At 41.6% G+C, this 18,666-nt stretch overlaps 1 protein-coding gene across 1 annotated transcript in view; it reads left to right on the top strand.

Moving 5' to 3' along the window:
• Positions 1-18,666, top strand: part of DOCK1 (dedicator of cytokinesis 1) — a 549,703-nt gene that overhangs the window by 415,275 nt on the left and 115,762 nt on the right. Inside the window, exon 32 of the mRNA XM_077822901.1 lies at positions 5,311-5,369. Within this exon, the coding sequence (XP_077679027.1) occupies positions 5,311-5,369 (59 nt within the window). The remainder of the gene's footprint in view (positions 1-5,310; positions 5,370-18,666) is intronic.

Raw genomic sequence — 18,666 nt, 5'->3', positions numbered from 1 at the left:
GCTGTCAGTGGAGGCCCCAGTAGTCTTGCCCCTATACCAGGCCCTCATCACGCAGGACGGTGGGCGGCTTCTCCACCCTGACCTGCAATCACTACACCTGATGGCGTGGAAGCTCTGTGGCTAAACGCCTTGGAGAGCCAGTGCTTCCTTCCTGTGCAGCAGATTCTGCTTGGCAGTAGGAAACCCTTTACCAGGGCTACCTATACGGCCAAGTGGCAAAGGTTCTCCTGTTGGTGTGAGCCCCGACAGGTGCAGCTGTGCCAAGCCCCGGTGCAAGCCATTCTTGAGTATCTCCTGCACCTCAAGCAGCAGGGGCTGGTCCCCGTCCTCACTTAGAGTGCACCTGGCAGCCACTTCCGCCTTCCATCTGGGGTTTTTGGCGGGTTCGGTGTTTTCCCACGGCGGTTCCTTAAAGGAAGTGGAGAGGATGTTTCCATACTCACGCCACCCAGTCCCTCCTTGGAACCTTAACTTGGTCCTCTCTAAACTCATGGGACCCCTGTTTGAGCCCCTCGCTACCTGCTCCCTCCTCCACCTTTCCTGGAAGGTGGCATTTCTGGTGCCCATTACCTTGGCCAGAAGGGTGTCCGAGCTGAGGGCTCTCACCTCTGAGCCACCGTATACAGTGTTTCACAAGGATAAGGTGCAGCTCCGACAGCACCCCAAGTTCCTCCCTAAGGTGATCTCGCAATTCCATTTGAGCCAGGACATTTGTCTGCCCGTGTTTTTTCCAAAACCCCATACGGACCCGAGTCACCGCAGCCTACACACCCTGGATGTCTGTCGAGCGCTGGCGTTCTATTTGGAGCGCACCAAACCCTTTCGTAAATCTGTGCAGCTGTTCGTGGCCGTAGCCGAGAGGATGAAAGGCCTCCCCATATCGGCTCAGGAGATCTCGTCTTGGATAACAAGCTGCATCCGGGTGTGCTATGAGCTCGCAGGTGTTCTAGGGCACAAGCGACTTCCACAGCTTTCCTGGCACAGAGCAGTCACCTGGTCCTCGGTGCACACCTTCACGACCCACTGCGCAGTCAACCAGCAGGCCAGAGAGGATGCGGCGGTTGGCAGAGCGGTCCTCCAGTCAGTTGTTCCGTGACTCCTACCCTCCTCCAGAGGTAAGCTTATGATTCACCTAATGTGGAATGGACGTGAACAAGCACTCGAAGAAGAAAAAATGGTTCCTTACCTTCTTGTAACTGTTGTTCTTCGAGATGTGTTGTTCACGTCCATTCCACCACCCACCCTCCTACCCCTCTGTCAGAGTCGCCGGCAAGAAGGAACCGGAGGGAGTCAGGTGGCAGGGGTATATATGCACGGCGCAGTGGCGCCACTTGGGGGGCCCTGCCAGCCCGACAGGAGCCGCTAAGGGAAAAAGTTTCCGAAGCTTGTGCACACGATGCACGCACACCTAATGTGGAATGGACATGAACAACACATCTTGAAGAACAACAGTTATGAGAAGTAACTGTTTTTTGTGATTATTCACTTGTATTTCTAGTTCTTTCTGTTTATTCCCCATACTTCTTCCATTTGTATACAGACATCTAAGATACCGATTTGATTTCCCCTCTGTGTTCCCTGTTGTCTCTCCTTTGTCCCTGCTATAATTGCCCGTGATCTCCCTGATTTCTGACCCATCACCCAGGTCTCAGTGTTTTTGATTTACCTATGGGCTTTTGTTTCCTGCCCTCATAGAACCTAGTTTAAAGTTTGGCTCAGCAGGTTAGCCAATCTGTATCCAAAGATACTTTTCCCCTTCCTCAATAGGTGTACCCTATCTACACTCAGCAGTCCTTTTTTCCTGAACAAGATCCTGTGGTCAAGGAAGGCAAAATCCTCCTCACAACAAAATTTGCGCAGCCATCCATTCACTTCCAGGACGCATCTCTCTCTGCTTGGGCCCTTACCCTTGATATTGCTGTTCAAGCTGTAATTCACCCCACCATGATGTTTGAGACATTTGCTTTGGAACCTTTGCTTTATTTGACCATTAAAACATTATTTGTAATCACTGTGTGTATATAGACATCTAAGATACTGATTTGATTTCCCCTCTATGTTCTCTGTTGTCTTTCCTTTGTCCCTGCGATAGCTGTGCAGGAAGAAGCCTTGTCGCGTAAACCTGGCCTTATAGTGACAGCCATCTCCTGAATGTTGTAAAATCATTTCCTCTCTATAGGATCTCTGCCAAGACCACAAGTTAGGATTAGTTGAGCACATTGCCTAAAGACTGAAAGCTGCATATGTGGTAGATGTTTGAGGCCATTTTCAGAAGGCAAATCCTTTGGGTCATAATACAGTAAAGCCCTCCTAAATGAGGTTTGTTTTCTTAATCTGTCATATTATACAGCCTTGGACTGGGGCATGAAAACTGTGTGGCCACTGCAAGAATGTAGCTGTAGCAATTAGGTATCTAAATAATTATGTCCAACCACCTACCAGTCAGAGGCACATAAAATCCCCGCCAATCCCTCTCTCCACCCAAAATCTCTCAAAACCCAAAGAGTTCACAAACCACTCAAAGAACACAATGAGATCAGCTTTAGCTGCATAGGCAAGCATATCACAACAGAGAGATGCTGTAACTTCCTGGAGTGTGGTGTCTCATACCACCAGCACCATTTCAGCATTATTTATTCCAAGTCTGATAATTATGCTTAGATAACCATGCCTCAAGACTTGCCTTACTGCAGTCTGAAAAAATCTGGGTAGTTTGCATTTTTTATATAGGTTGAGGTTTTCAAAGGTTCCTAAGGGATTTGGATACCCAATTTGCAGTAAAATCAATGGAAATCGATCCCCATGTGATAGCTTTGAAATCTGAGCCATTGTGTGTGTATAATTATGTATACACACATACACTACAGAGAAAGAATATATGATGGGATGGTATTTTATAGACACGAGTTTGGGATGCTGATATTACTTATGAGAGGTGGAGTCACAGTTGAGTTATGTAGATGACCCACAAACTCATTTTAATAAAACCTTCATACCGCACTATTGTGTATTCTCTATGTGCCACATAAATTACAGCTATTTTACTGTAGTAAACTCAGAGAGTTTTCATTTGTTTTTATTGGGACTGTTTGTCATATCTCTGTGTTAGAAAAGCAAGGTTATTAACCTGGAGTCCAACTGTACAGGGCTATAAAAACCTCCAGAGGTTTATTTAAAAACTTGTATACAGCCTTAAAATCCATAATCCCATACCCTTCCAGAGCTAGATGGGAGTGTTGGACCCCACTTAGGAGGCTGTGTACCTTCCTGTGTCTTGCCCCACAGGGTTGTAAGATAAGAGACTTCAAATCATGACATTTTTATATATAGAAAGGTAATTACTTGCGTAGGACTGAATATTACACATCCCAAGCCACAGGCAAGGGTAACTTTAAGAGGAGGAAATGCTTCTCTGGCAGGCTGGGGATTTTGTATTTTTATTTTTGTTTTTTACTTTTAATATATGTGTCTGAAGCTGTTTGGGAGAGTAGGGATTGAATGTTAGAATAAATCCCAGGCAGCTAGATTAGCAGGTAGATAATGTGGTCATAGACATCTAGTAAATTATGTTTGAAATTGCATGGGTATGTGAGAATTACAGACCTTTCCAAGTTGTTGTATGGATATCACCTCCACAGTATATATTTGTCCCTCTGTGTCTTTATTTATTTATTTAAATTGTGAATGTGTGTGTGTATATAATGTGTGTATGTGTGTGTGTGTGTGTGTATATATATATGTCTATTTGTGTAATATAAGGTACATATGCATCATGTATGTAGAGGTAATACTGGCATGATAAATTGTGTATGTATATAATGTTTTATACATACACAAAATTAACTCTGTGTTGTGCATATAGACATGCACATCTCCTGTATACAGCCATGAAACAGTAGGAGATTCAAGGAGTAAAGATCAGGGAGAATTTGGGAGGTGGCCGGACTGGAAATGCCTTATATTTTAATCTCGGAGCAAGAGATTGTGAATGAGATTGTTCACACACCCATATAAGGTGAGAACCTTATAAGGGTTTCTTTTTCCACCAACATATGCATAAAACTGTGCTATGATCTGCACTATGGAGGAAATGTAAGAGATCAACAGACTTTCACCATATTCTTCATGTCTGATAATAAAAGTAAATAGACCAGGTCTTGGACAAGACTAGTTATTAAAATTTGCTGTGATAATGGTTTTACGAATTATAATTTTAATAGAATTAGATTTGTCTAGGCAGTAAAACGAAAAAGGAAATTGCTCAGCAACCAATAAAGTCATGGGTCTTGAAACGTAAGATTTTATTTACTTGTGTAACAAATATCACTCCTACTCAGCTGGGATTTTATGTGAGTGTTAAATAGCAGCAAACTTTGTAAAAATACAGTAGAATCTCTTTAATCCACACTAATATCAGGTCAACCCTTTGCCAATTACTAAATGTTGTGATTTTGCTAATATGAGAAAAGCAATGTTTTTAAAAAATATATACACCATTAAGCAAATATATTCTAGGAACTCACTAAGACCCTGATCCAGCCCCGATCAAAATCAATGGGGAGCTTTACATTGATTTCTGAGAGCTGGATTGGGCCCCAATCTTCATTACTGTGGAGAGGCTCCATGATAGTTTGCTAAGTAGTGAGTATTGGCATGGGATATGAAGCATTAGCGCCATCAGCCCCATTTCAGGACATCCCTGCATCCCAGCATAAACTTCAAATCCAAAAATCCTGAATCATTGTGGCTTTGTGCTGCTGACTTTAGTGTATAAGATGTTGTGATGTGTTTCTCATTTCATTTTCTAGGACAATCTAGAAATGCTAAAAATATGTATAAAAATAAAATATCCTTTAGGCTGTAAAGCTGTGCAGTATGCTTTCTCCCATCATTGGAGACTGAAAAACAGAAAATACTCTCATTAATCTACACAACCACCCCCATGCTCCTAAAGGACAGTTATGTAATAAGCAGATATGGCAAAGAGAGATTCCCACAGGTGATTCGTTTCTGTGCTCTGTTTTGTAGAAATTGCAATATATTTCTTTAAAGGAGAGCTAGTAGTGTAGAGATTAGAACATAGGCCTGGGAGCCAGAGCTCCTGACTGTGCTACCATCTTCTGGGTGGCTTAAACCACGGTATATTTTAGAGTACTAAATGAATGGTGCTAATTGTATTAGTAGTATAAGTTGGTATTTAGGAATTTTAGGGATCTTAAAAGTTCAAGTAGAATTTTAAATGCTACTCAAATTGTCATATCCAGTTCATTTTGCCTACTGCCATTTATAAAGAAATGTGTTCCTTTTTAGGTATGGTGACATGAGGAGGCAAATTGGGTTTGAGATCAGAGACATGTGGTATAACCTAGGTGAGTAGCCAGAGCACTTCTTGTTTTGATCACTCATTTTGTGTGGATATTCATTTAAAACTAAATAGCATTTAAAAAAAAAATTCCTCAAATAACAGAATAGTTGCAAAGTCAAGCATTCAGATTTCAGGTAATGCCAGAGTTGAAGTTTCCCTTGCAAGCTTAATTAAGATAGTCTTTTATTACACGATTACACAGTATTTTTTTCCACAGTACTCACACCTCATACAAGATAGTTGATGCTCAGTTAATGGCAACTGTTCGATTATTTTCTTATTCTCATCTGTGTACATGATCCTATCACTGGAGACTGTATCATGATTCATATGCACAAGGGACAGAATGAAAGTTGACAACTAACAATTCTGGTTGATGGTGACGGTTCAGTTCTCTGTGGCTGTGACCAACAATAAGGTTGAGTTTCATATGTCCTCTACTGGCTCATGCTGCTGTGTGATGATATAAAGGGTGAAGCTGCCCTGACCAGCCTCAGTTCCTTCTTGCCTCCCATGATCGGTAGTGGTATTGTGTTGACTTGCTTTCCAAGTGTTCTCCCTTTCAGATTTTTTGTATATAGTTATAGTGCGCTTGGCATAATTAATAGAGCTTTTCAATATGTTTCATTTATTTATTTATTTTAGATATTTAATGTTACTTAGAGCACTGGTTCTCAACCAGAGTTATTTAGCAGTCTTCTAGACACAGGCACCGGCTTCCTTCTTGCCCCGGTGGTGCTCAATCTCCACTCAGACCCAGACCTTGCCCCCACTCCACCCCTTCCCCCCAAAATCCCCCACTCCCACCTCGCCTCTCCAGCTGATGTGCGGCAGGTGGGAGATGCTGGGAGGGAGGGGGAGGAGTTGATTGGTGGGGTCGCCAGCGGGCAGGAAACACTTGGAGAGAGGAACTGGCTGCTGATGGGTGCTAAGCATCTGCCAATTTTTTTTCTGTGGGTGCTCCAGCCCTGGAGCACCCACAAAGTCAGTGTCTATGCTTCTAGAGGGTACATCAACTCATCTAGATATTTGCCTAGTTTTACAATAGGCTACATAAAAAGCCCCAGCCAAGTCAGTACAAACTAAAATTTCATATGGACATGATTTGTTTATACTACTCTATATACTGCGCACTGAGATACAAGTCTATTATTTATATTCCAACTGATTTACTTTATAATTACATGGTAAAAATGAGAAAGTAAGCAATTTTTCAGTAATCGTGTGCTGTGACACTTTTGTATTTTTATGTCTGATTTTATAAGTAAGTTGTTTTTAAGTGAGGTGAAATTTGGGGGTACACAAGATGAATCAGACTCCTGAAAGGGGTACAGTAGTCTGAAAAAGTTGAGAGCCACTGACTTAGAGTGTTGGTTCCCATGTATCTGGCCACTGGCTTCCATTACTGGGGCATGCCTCTGTCTTTGAGCTTTAAGCCTTGCATCCACGGCAAGAAGTCAGTGCTGGTGTGTGACCTCACTTCACGTGTCCGAAGTGCCTTGGGGAGGGTCCCGATCTGGGACAGGTGTAAAATATGTAGAGACTACAAGTCCCAGACTAAGAAGGACACAGAGGTGAGACTGTGTTACCTGCTCATGAAGGCAGCCTTCAGCCCACCATCAGAGCCTTCCCACTCAGGACGGGAGCCAAAAGCTTCTGTTTCTATCAGAAGTGGCTATACAAATATTGTGGAGAGTCACTGCTGCTCTCCTCCCCCACTACTGAGGAAGAAACATAGACAAAATGCTTCAAAGGAGCCACCCTCCACCAGGAGATCAAGGTCCCCAGTTCCATCTGCCAGGAAGCAGGCTGGAGGGCAGGGTAGAGTGTCCCTGGAGAAGAGATGGTACCGACTTCATCTTGCATGGGGTCGTTGACCCTTGTGCCTTTGTGGTTGAGGCCTACCCACTCTGTGGTACCAACCCCTTTGATGCAACATTAGCAGCATTTGGAGAACAGTTGAGTGTCCACGACACCAGAGGCATATGCTGCAGTGCGGGATCTCCTATGCCTCTCAGTACCAGATTCTTCAGCTGTTCTGGAGACAAATCTTCTGGTACTGATGAATCTGCAGTCTTTGTTCGGCTCCTCTGCGAGTAGCAGTATCCAACTCCCAATATAAGGGCCCACTTCAGACTGTCCAGTGCCTCCTTGTCCAGTGCCATCTAGAGGCAAGCCCAACAAGCCTGTATCTGGTACCTACATCTCCAGAGACATACTTCCAGTCCTCAGTACTGCATGGTTCTACACCTTCCTGGTCAGGCAACTTAGGCTCTTCCTCAGAGTTGGAAGTAGACTCCTGTGCCCCTCGCATCTGGAATAGAAGGCATCACTCATCCTCAACAAGAGGTACCAGGCAGAGGTCCCACAGTGGTCCAAGGACCCAGATCTATGGGCTGATAGAGGTTGGGGTCCCCTATCCTACCAATGGCTGTTCTGGAACCCATGAAAGTTCCCTCCCAGCACCAGAGCCTCCCTGCTTCCTCCTCCCTCCAGATCCCTGAACAGACATTAGGATAGCTGTCATGCAGAGAATCATGAGGTTACTCCCCCGATCCAAGGTTGGTACTGAACCTGACCATCCTTCCTGACAGAGCCTCCCACAGAGGAGGTACAAGAGACTCCATCTCAACTCCCTTTTTATCTCCTTGTCATCATCATCGTATGAGGCAGCAATATCTGTGGTGGCTTCCTCTCTTTAGGATTACTATAGGGCCTACTAGGTCCTGCTAAAGATGGTTGCTTCCTCTCTAGACATCCAGGAGGAGGTAGTGCAAGAGAGCTCCCATAGACTGGTGGACATGTTGGAGTCAGTGGGACAATCTCGTATGCTCTGCCTATAAACGAAGCTGTATTTGGAAGCCCACAAGGCTATTGTGGCAGATGCCATCATCTCTGCCAATGATAACTAAGAGGACTGAATGGAGATTCTGGTGACATTGTAAATAAGAAGAGGGCCGCATTATCTCCTGTAAATGTAAACAAACTTGTTTGTCTTAGTGATTGGCTGAACAAGAAGTAAGACTGAGTGGACTTGTAGGCTATGAAGTTTACATTGTTTTGTTTTTGAGTGCATTTGTAATAAGAAAATACATTTGTAAGTTGCACTTTCACGACAAAGAGATTGCAGTGCAGTACAGTAGTTGTATGAGGTGTATTGAAAAATACTATTTATTTTGTTTATCATTTTACAGTGTAAATATTTGTAATAAAATATATACTTTGATTTCAGTTACAACATAATACAATATATATGAAAATGTAGAAAAACTTCCAAAATATTTAATAAATTTCAGTTCCGGGAACAGTGCAATTAAAACTCCGATTAATGATGATTCATTTTTTTAATCATGATTAACTTTTTGAGTTAATCACATGAGTTAACTGCGATTAATTGACAGCCCTAGTAGAAAGATTTATTCTACTGCTGGTCTGCAGTTTCGTATCTCAAATCAGCAAGCCTTGCTCCGCAGCAATGCTCTTAAATTCATGGACAAATTACCAGAAGGTATCAGGTGGGAGTTTCAGACTGTATTGGAGGATGGCAGGCTTGTGGCTAGGATCACTCTTCAAGCTGTGTTGGATGTGATGGATACAGCAGCCAGAGCCAGGGCATCTGCAGTAATGGTGCGCAAATGTTCATGGCTTCCATCATCAGTTCTTCCTCATGAGGTCCAGCAGACTATACAGAATTTCTCCTTTGAGGGTCCAACCCTCTTATCTCAGCAGGCTGACAAGAAACTTCACAGTCTTTGGGGATTTATATGCTTCTGCCTAAAGAAATACAATTCCGCCCTCAAACATACCAGTAATGTTAGTCATTCATATCTAGGCACCCTGACCAGTCTAGGAAGAAGGGGAAGAATAGACAGCTCAAAGACAGACGCAAGCCCCAGTAATGGAAGCCAGTGGCCAGATACATGGGAACCAACACTCTAAGTCAGTGGCTCTCAACTTTTTCAGACTACTGTACCCCTTTCAGGAGTCTGATTCATCTTGTGTACCCCCAAATTTCACCTCACTTAAAAACAACTTACTTATAAAATCAGAATAGGAGACCTCTATCTCCTCATTGTCCTTCTTTGTTTCTAGGCAGTCCAATAATGCTGAGCAGTCGGTTTGACAGCCTGGTTGAGGGCAGTTTACATCACACCAGTTTCTCCTACCCCTGTGTTTTCCAACAGATTATCCTACTTCCTATGTGCTTGGACCCATATTATCACAGATCAATGGGTTCTAAGCACTGTAGAATTGGGGATACATCCTTCTGTTTATTTCAGTCCTTCCCTCCCATCTCTCCTTCCTCATCTCTCTTCAGACACGACTCTCATGAGGCTGTCCTCCTCCCAGAGATGCAGTCTGTTCTCCATTTGGGAGCTCTAGCGGACATTCCTGCCCTCCACCAAAGAAAAGGATTTTATTCACTTTACTTCCTGATCTCAAAGGCAAATGAAGGCCTAAGACCCATTCTAGACCTGTGAAGAACTGAACAAATATATAAACAAAATAAGTATGTATGGTCACCCTAACCTATAGTATCCCCTTCCTGAATCCCAGCGACATTGCCCTCAGCTTGAGGGATGCGTATTTCCATGTGGCTATCCGTCAAACCCACAGGAGATCCCTAAGATTTCTGCTCAACTACCTCCCTTATCAATTTACAGTCCTGCCATTTGGCCTATCCATGGCCTCATGAGTATTTTAAAAATGCATAGCAGTGGTGGCTGTGTTCTTCAGAAAAAGAGGAGTACACATATTCCCGTAGCTGAACAACAGGTTGGTGAGAGGTTGGTTCAAGAGCCAGGTAGGCTGCAAGGTGATTGAGTTCCGGTTCTTAACAGGTCTGGACAGATTATGTCCCCAAGTGGTGGATCCTATCCCTCCCTGGGATTTAAATCTTGTGTTATCAAGGATGATGGGTCCACCCTTTGAATCAATGGCTATTTGCTCTTTCCTTCATATATCCGTGAAAGTGGTGGTTTTGGTAGCAATTACCCCTGCGAGAAGAGTGGGGAGTTACAAGCTTTGGTAGCTGACCCTCCCTACACAGTCTTTTATAAGGACAATGTATACTTGTGCCTGAATCCAAAAATTTTTATTGAAGTAGTGTTGGACTTCCTCCTCAATCAAGTGATATACTTGCCTGCTTTCTTTTGTAAGCCTCATTCTCATAAGGACAAAGAGAAATTCCATACCTTAGATGTCAGAACGGCGTTAGCTTTTTACTTGGTCAGGCCTTAGTTTGGGCCTCATCTCAACTGTTCATGGCAGTTGCAGACAAGATGAAGGGCCTCCCGTCTCCACTCAGAGGATTTTGTTATGGATTTCCTCCTGTAATCATGTGTGCTGTGACACTGCCAACATAACCCCACCAAGCAGAGTGCTAGCACACTCCACAAGATCTCCAGCAATTTTTGTAGCTTATCTGGCTCAAGCGCCTATATTAGACCTTTGTAGGGCTGCAACTTGGTCATCGGTACTTACCTTTGTGACTCATTGTGCCATTTCTCAGCATTCCTAAAAAGACAGAAAATTTGGACAGATAGTCCTTCAGTCATTGTTCAGGTAGACTCCAGTCCCACCTCCAGATTGAACTACTTGTGAGTTACTTGAAGTGGAATGGACATGTGCAATGAAAATGACCCATGAACCACCTTCCTTTCCTTCAATATCAGTGTCTCTGGTAAGAAGGAACTGAGAGTAGCTCCACCGCTTATACCAAGGTGCAGCAGTGTGAGGCAGCAGAGGGTGCATGCTCCACCCCAACAGATACCACTAAGGGAAAAATCTCCAACTCTGATGCTCTGTGCCCACACTCATGTGGAATGGACATGTGCAACACTTATCAAACAACAACAGTTATAGAACAGGTCAGTAACTGTTTTTTCTGTGTGGCTACTTCAGAATGATGATGGAGAATCAGCAGGGGCCTGGGAGCATGCACAACACATTTGGAATTTTCAGAAAATTAAGGCACATTGTACAAGTTCTGCTGTGCACATACAAATGGCAATATTCCTTTGGTATAACGTTAGCCATACCTGGATGGAATTTCACGGGAAAAACAGACGATGTCACTGTGACTCTAGGACTCTCCATCTGCCAAATTACGAGTTCCTGGCCCAAACTTTGGAGGCACTAGAGCTGTTCATAAAATTATCAGATTTTTTAAAATTAGCAAAATACACCTATTTTACAGTAACTTCATTCTCAGAAATAGCGAAACCATTTTTGATGAAACTTTAAAAAATAGTGCAGCATATATAAAGAGAGAAACCGTGCATATTTATGTGACGTGGAGGAAGTGTTCCCATTCACTCTGTTGCAGGGCTATGTAGTGATGAAAAAAGAGGCCTTTTTGAGAACAGCGGAATTCTCTTTTTGTTAAAGGTGTAGTGAATTAGTGGCTGGAGACCAAAATAAAGCAGAGTACACAATAATATATGACTTGACAGACAGATAGCAAAATCAATATTACGTTCCCTTATGTCAGGTCAGCAAAGCTCAGTCTCTGTGAATTTTCACCAAAATCTTCTTTCACTGTTCCAACTTAAGGCTATTTTTTTATCTGTTATTTATTTTACTAATTTCTACAGCATCTATTGCCAAGGCAATATTTAAACCTCTGCGCCTCCCCAGAAATTTACAAAAGTAAAAGGTAAAATCTACATCTTTATATACACACATCATTCACTGTGTGTAGCCTGTGGGCACCCAGATTCTCCATCCATCAGATTGTTATTTCAAGGCAGAATGAAATGTTCCCTTTGAAATACGTTTACACCAAGCATGTACTGCCCCTTTAAAATGTTCAAATTAGTGCAGGCCAGTAGTTCTGTGACTCATTTCCCTCCTTCCTTTTAAATAAAGATAATGGGACTATGAATTGGGACTCTTAGTATCTACTCCTGTCACTGACTCTGGGTGACCTTTGACATGTCACCCAATTGCTTTGTGCCTCCTGTAAAATGGGTATTATGGTACTTACCTGCCTCACAGAGGTATTGTGAGGCTCTGATTATTTATTATTTGTGCTTGATCCTTAGCTGCAACATACTGTAGATGAGCACAGTATTATTATTAATTTATGCTGGAGTTTCACATGTTAGGGGACTTAGTAAACTGTTGGTTTTTTCCCCCAACAAAAGAGGAAAGAGTAAGTTAACTATCAGGTTAGAAACTCGATCCCATTCCAACTAGCACTTTGCACCTTCCATTGAAGAGAAATCTTTCCTCATTCCACCTCCCTCTTATTACTGGTGGAAGAAGTATGCTGGTATTGCTTATTCCCTGGCTCTGCATTACTTCCATATATTTCAGAGCAAAGATTAAGAATACTGAATTACCATTGGTAATAAATAGATTCCTATTATTACCGACATTTTTATGTCTGACAGTGTTTATTACACTGAGTAGTCAAATCACTGTTGCATATGGCTCCGAAACAAAATCAAAAGTGAAAAGTTATTATTTCTGTATGTCCTTGAACATGTTTATTACGTTATTCTATCATTGTACAAAAAATATGATGAAACCAAGTAACTGTGACTTTTGATATCCAAAATAAATGACAAAGTTCAGACTGGAAATTTCCCATTTTATCTTGTCAGTTTATGACTGCAAATATTGTGATTAAGGCTTCATATCTGGTGGTTTGGAGCTCTGTAGCCCAGAGCAGGTGCAAAGCAACTGTGGCATACTTTATATGCGTCAGTGAAGACCAGTACAAGGCAAAGTAATGGGCTTATTTGAAATTATTTAAAGAATACCAGAAATATCCATCTTTTCACCATATATTACTATTGTGGTGTCCGTGCCAATACACAGATAGCAAAAAAACCTCTTGTACTAGAAAGCAGCAATGCATACGTTTCAACACATTTAAAATATCTGTAATACTCTAGGAGTATAATCTTTGTTGAAGCCTGTTTGGTTGTTTAAGAGCCTATATAAAAAAGAACTCCATACAGACAATTTAATTATACACTACTCAGGTCCTGGCTATCTGAGGGAGAACTTCTCTCCCTGTGTGACACAGTGACAGCTTTGATCACTGAGACTCATGAGCTAACAGCACCCTAACTTAAAGGCTGGGGGGCTTTAATCAAAAAGTTTGAAGTAGTAAAAAAAAATGAGAGAAGAAACAAAAAAATAATAAGTTGTAATTAATCAAGGGTGTCAACAGTTTTCTGTTGTGTGTAGGTCTGAGCTTGATCCAAGTCCCACTGATTTCAGTGATAGTTACAAACCCTCTTTTGTTCCCATCATTCACATCAGTGAGAGGTTTTGCCATTGATTTTAGTAGGAGCAGGTTTAGGCACCATATGTATGTCAGAGCAAACTGTCCCCGACACACAAGGAAAATGACAAGATGTGAGAGGTGCTGTTTAATTGGGCCACAACTTCATTAACTTGGGGATTGGGCCTGCTTTGAGCAGGGGGTTGGACTAGATGACCTCCTGAGGTCCCTTCCAACCCTGATATTCTATGATCCTAACTTAGCTCATTAGGGAACTATCCAGCAATAACTTGTACAGTGCAGGTCATCACTCCTTCTTCACTTATCCAAACCTGGTCCCAGCCCATTGCTGGGACCCCACCTCCCTCACTTGCATAAGGGTTAAGTTCCTGGCAAAGAAGGGTGTCTCCTCGCTGTATCAGATACTAGATTCCCCAGCTTCTTACCTTCCCCTAAGTTCATTTTCAGCTCCAGTTTATTTTGGAACGTCCCCCCTGTGGAATGAGTATCTGCACTGGATACCTATCACCTGCCAAGCTGTGATAGCTTATACTGAACCTCGTGACCTGCTCAGCCATGTCTGAAGCTGTTATGGGGAAGGCAAAGAAAACCACTGTTCTCAGGCCAGTCTGGCAGGGAGGGGGAAATTCCTTCCCTGTCCCAAAAAAAGGCAACTAGGGCAATACCCACAGGAGACCCAAAAATAAAAAGGATCCAACTCTGATTCACTGGATGCTGCTGCTCCAGATGTGAGAAAGAGCTCCTCCCTCTTGTCTGCAAGGGGCAATGACTTATCTGAGCCCCTCTGGCCAGCCTTAGCCCAGGTGATGATTCCCTTCCAATCTGAAGGAGATGGGAACCCTTAAAGGGGCCACAACACCTTCCCACATGACCAGAGAAAGCCACACTGCCTTTGAGGTTGCATTCTATTGTGTAGTTGCTGCTTTGAAAGAACTTAAATGGGTCTTTTTTTTAGTGCTGGCAAATATGTTCCTTTGGTTTAAGTGACAGAGGCCTTACAGTATGCTGAATCTGCCTGCCCAAGGCTCTAACTCCAGCTCTGCAGCTATGTGTTTGTCTTCTTATGGCCTTTCCATTATTAATGTTGTAATATTATTCAATTTATGAGGCTCATTTTGAACCCCTGGTCATTTTTAAAAGTGTCAAACCTTCAGAATTTTTTTAGGGCTCACTTTTACTGACAACTAGAATGTTCGTTGTCTGAACATTTTTAAATAAATTAAGTGCTTTTTGATATATAAAGGGTTTTTAAATGTCCCCTTTTTCAAATTTTTGCAAAGTATCTATTGTGCCTCTTGATCTGCAGTTTTGGGGGTCAAGAATAGTGAAATGTTAAAGAAAGTGTAATTATTTGAAAACTAGACCTTGATCCCATTCTCAATAAAGCTGATGGAGGGAAAAAATAATGAAAATATTTTTAATGCTGACATCTGAACTAACCAGGTCTACTTTTCAAACGTGAAACTCCCCAGAATATAGCAAAATTACTGCTATTTCTGCATTCCCCATCAGTGTGCTAGTCACATATAGGTCCAGCATTTCACCCCAATACTTGATGTCAAGAAAGGTATCTTGACAGAGATGTTAATTTTGTTGGAGGGAAAGTCAAGGTCAAAAATAGACCTGAACTTTGGGTCTAACTCAAATAGAAGTAATTATATTTACCATTTTCTGAATTAGTCATACATGCTCAGATCTGACCCCAAGTGAGGTATGAAATTACTAGAATATTATTCAATGATTTTGTGACCCAAATTAAAATGTAGGGTAAGTGGGGGAGATGAGGAAAAACACATAACTATCTAACGTCTTCCATATCTTATTTTTTGATACAATTAATTTATTATCTATCATAAGGCACTATGCTGAAAGCACTCTGAAAGAGGCAGTGCGCACCACAGCAAAGCAGAGACCAAAATAAAGCAAAAATGTACATGCTGTTTAACAGCAAGTGTTGTTTCACCTATAGTTTTAAAGCAGCTGCACATTATATTACCTTGCCAAAGACAAGAGTACTAAATTTTCTTCTAAACCTGTCACATTTTGAATCTGTACATGGGAGCTCTCATGCTTCGGGGGAAAAAAACATGCTCACTTGTTTATCTCAGGATATGCCTTGTATGTGACAGACAGCTGGAGTAGATGCTGTTAGGTCCCAGAATAAGATTGTTTCCTTGTGTATTTTGTCTGTAACATTTTATATTGTGGCACAACATTGCATTGGATCATGTTGTCATGGCAAATACACGTGTATTTCTGTACCTGACTGATTTACTGAAATACATCATATAGTGTATAATTTTAGTTATGGTTAGAAGGGTGTCAGTGAGAGGCTTATACCTGCTTCCATTTGAATGGTTTGCTCACATCTTACTGAACAAGCCAAAATATTTATTATTCCTTGTGTAATGTAAATTTGGGATAATGAGGAGGATTATTTAGAATTTTCATTTGCTCTACCCTGATTTTTTGTGGTCCTCTTCAACTCCCTTATATTTAAGAATGTACTTTGTGTCTTAAATCTCAGGTGGGTACAGTAGATCTGATTCATGAGGCAATATGCTTAGCATCCAAAACAGGGAGAGTGCTGACTCCACAGTTCTTACAGATTATTGTACTTGTTTTTCCATGTAGCATAGAGTGTAAATTCCGGTGGAAGCCACCTACATACTCTGCAGATGAGGTGAAGTGCTAAATGGGCTTCAAAAAGCAGATTAAATTATACAAAATTATACAAATAATTTTAATATTTTTGCTAATCACTTTTACTCCCCTTTTCCCCCATGTTCTTCTCTTGTATTTCACTTGCTGAAAACCTCCCCTGTCCTCATTGATTTAAAAACTCTGTTGATTATTATCTGTGAGAGAGGATTGCTGTGAATATAATGCACTCTAAATAACAAAAGGACTGAATACTTACAGCAGCAATTTCCCTAGATTCTGCTGATACCTGTAAAGGACCTGAACGTATGAGGTCTGGAGCAAGTCCTGAGTGTGCCCACAGCTCCCATAAATGTCAGTACTTTCTATGAGGAGCTCAGCACCTCACAGGATTGGACTCAAAGCTGCATAGTCAAGATATGTAGCTGTTAGTCACTCAGCTGAGATATTGTGTAACTTTCTGTTTGGACAGAAACAATATTTTCTGTTACAGAAAAGGAAGAGTAATCAAAGATTTAAAATGCATTATTTTTGAAATTTGCTATTTTTCACATCTAGTCCTCAAAAGATACTCATTGTTTGCTATGTATCTTTAAGCTTGGAGCAGTGAAAAACTCATTGTGACAGATAGAGAACTTCATGACACTGATGTTGCGCCTGACAAATAACTTTGTCACTATCATTTGTTCTCTGAAATATTGGCTCTGACACTTTTCAGGCATAATACAAGAAAACTGTCACCTGAGAGGCTGAAGGTAATAACATTAAAAAAAAAAAAAAAGAAAAGAATAGAAAGCTTTACAACTTTTACTTACATGCTCCTCAAAAGCATTCAACATTGGCAGGGTCACGTTGTCAAACACTAACCGATCTCTTACAAACATGCTAATAAGATCTTAGGTATATCATAGAATCATAGGGTTAGAACGGACTGCAAGAGTCATCTACTCTAACCCACTGCCAAGATGCAGGATTTGTTGTGTCTTAACCATTCAAGTCAGATGGCTATCCATCCTCTTTTTGAAAACTTCCAGTGAAGGAGCTTGCATTACTTCCTTAGGCAGTTTATTCTACTGTTCTTACAGTTAGAAAGTTTTCCTGAGATATAATCTAAATCTGCTATGCTATAATTTGAACCCATTCCTCTTGTCCTGCCCTTTGTTGAAAGAGAAGAATTTTTCTCCATCTTTTTTATGGCAGTCTTTCAAGAATTTGAAGACTGTTAACATGTTCACACACCTCCCCCGACCCCCCCCCCCACTTAATCTCCTCTTTTCCAAACTAAACATACCCAGTTCCTTCAGCCTTTGCTCATATGGCTTGCATTCCATCCCTTTCATCATCTTTGTCGCTCACCTCTGAATCCTTTCCATTTTCTCTACATCCTTTCTATACAGTGGTGACCAAAATTGGACCCAGTACTCCAGCTGAGGCCTAACCAGTGCCAAATACAAAGGTCCTATCACCTCTTGTGACTTTCTATGTCTCTGTTAATGCAACCCAAAATTGCATTTCCTTTCTCTGCGACAGCACATTGCATTGTTGACTCATGTTGAGGCTGTGATCCACCACAACTCCCAGATCCTTCTCAGCAGTGCTGCTGTCACTCCAATTATCCCCCATTCTGTATTTGTGCATTTGGTATGTCTTCCCTAAGTGTAGCTCCTCACATTTGTCTTTGTTGAATTTCATTTTGTTGTCTATAGCCAGTTCTCCAATTTATCAAGATCGCTTTACATTTTGGCTCTGTCCTCCAAAGTGTTTGCAACCCCTGCCCCCCCCCCCGAGCTTTGCGTCACGTGCAAATTTGATCAGTATGCTCTCTATTCCTATATCCAGGTCATTAATAAAGATGTTAAATAATACCAGACCCAGAACAGATCCCTGTGGGAACCCTACTTGAAACCTCCTTCCAATCTGACATAATTCCTTTAATAGTTACTCGTTGTTTGTGTTAACCAATTATGTAGTCAGTTAATGGTATTTCTACTGAGCCTGCATTTCTCCAGCTTGCTTATGAGAATGTCATGTGGGATTGTGTCAAAAGCCTTGCTAAAGTCCAGGTATATTACGTCCACTACATTCTCCCTGTCCACCAAACCAGTTACCTTGTCAAAAAAGTAAATCAAATTGGTTTGGCACGATTTGTTTTTAAGTAAATCCATGCTGGCTGCTAGTGATCATCCCTTCATCCTCCTGGTATATCTAAAGTTCTGCCATTGCTGCTTTCAATTTAAATTCTCAATCAAGAAAGCAAATAAAGCAACTTATTTGTTGAAAAAAATAAAATGATTATAATGTTGCTATTTTGTTACTAAGGATCTTCTTCTTGATCACCTCATGTATTAAATGATCTAATGTTAATTGCAATCACAACTAA

The sequence above is a fragment of the Eretmochelys imbricata genome, chromosome 7, assembly GCF_965152235.1.
Source record: "Eretmochelys imbricata isolate rEreImb1 chromosome 7, rEreImb1.hap1, whole genome shotgun sequence".
NCBI classification, from domain to species: domain Eukaryota; kingdom Metazoa; phylum Chordata; order Testudines; family Cheloniidae; genus Eretmochelys; species Eretmochelys imbricata.
This window is presented reverse-complemented; position numbering and strand designations above follow the sequence as displayed.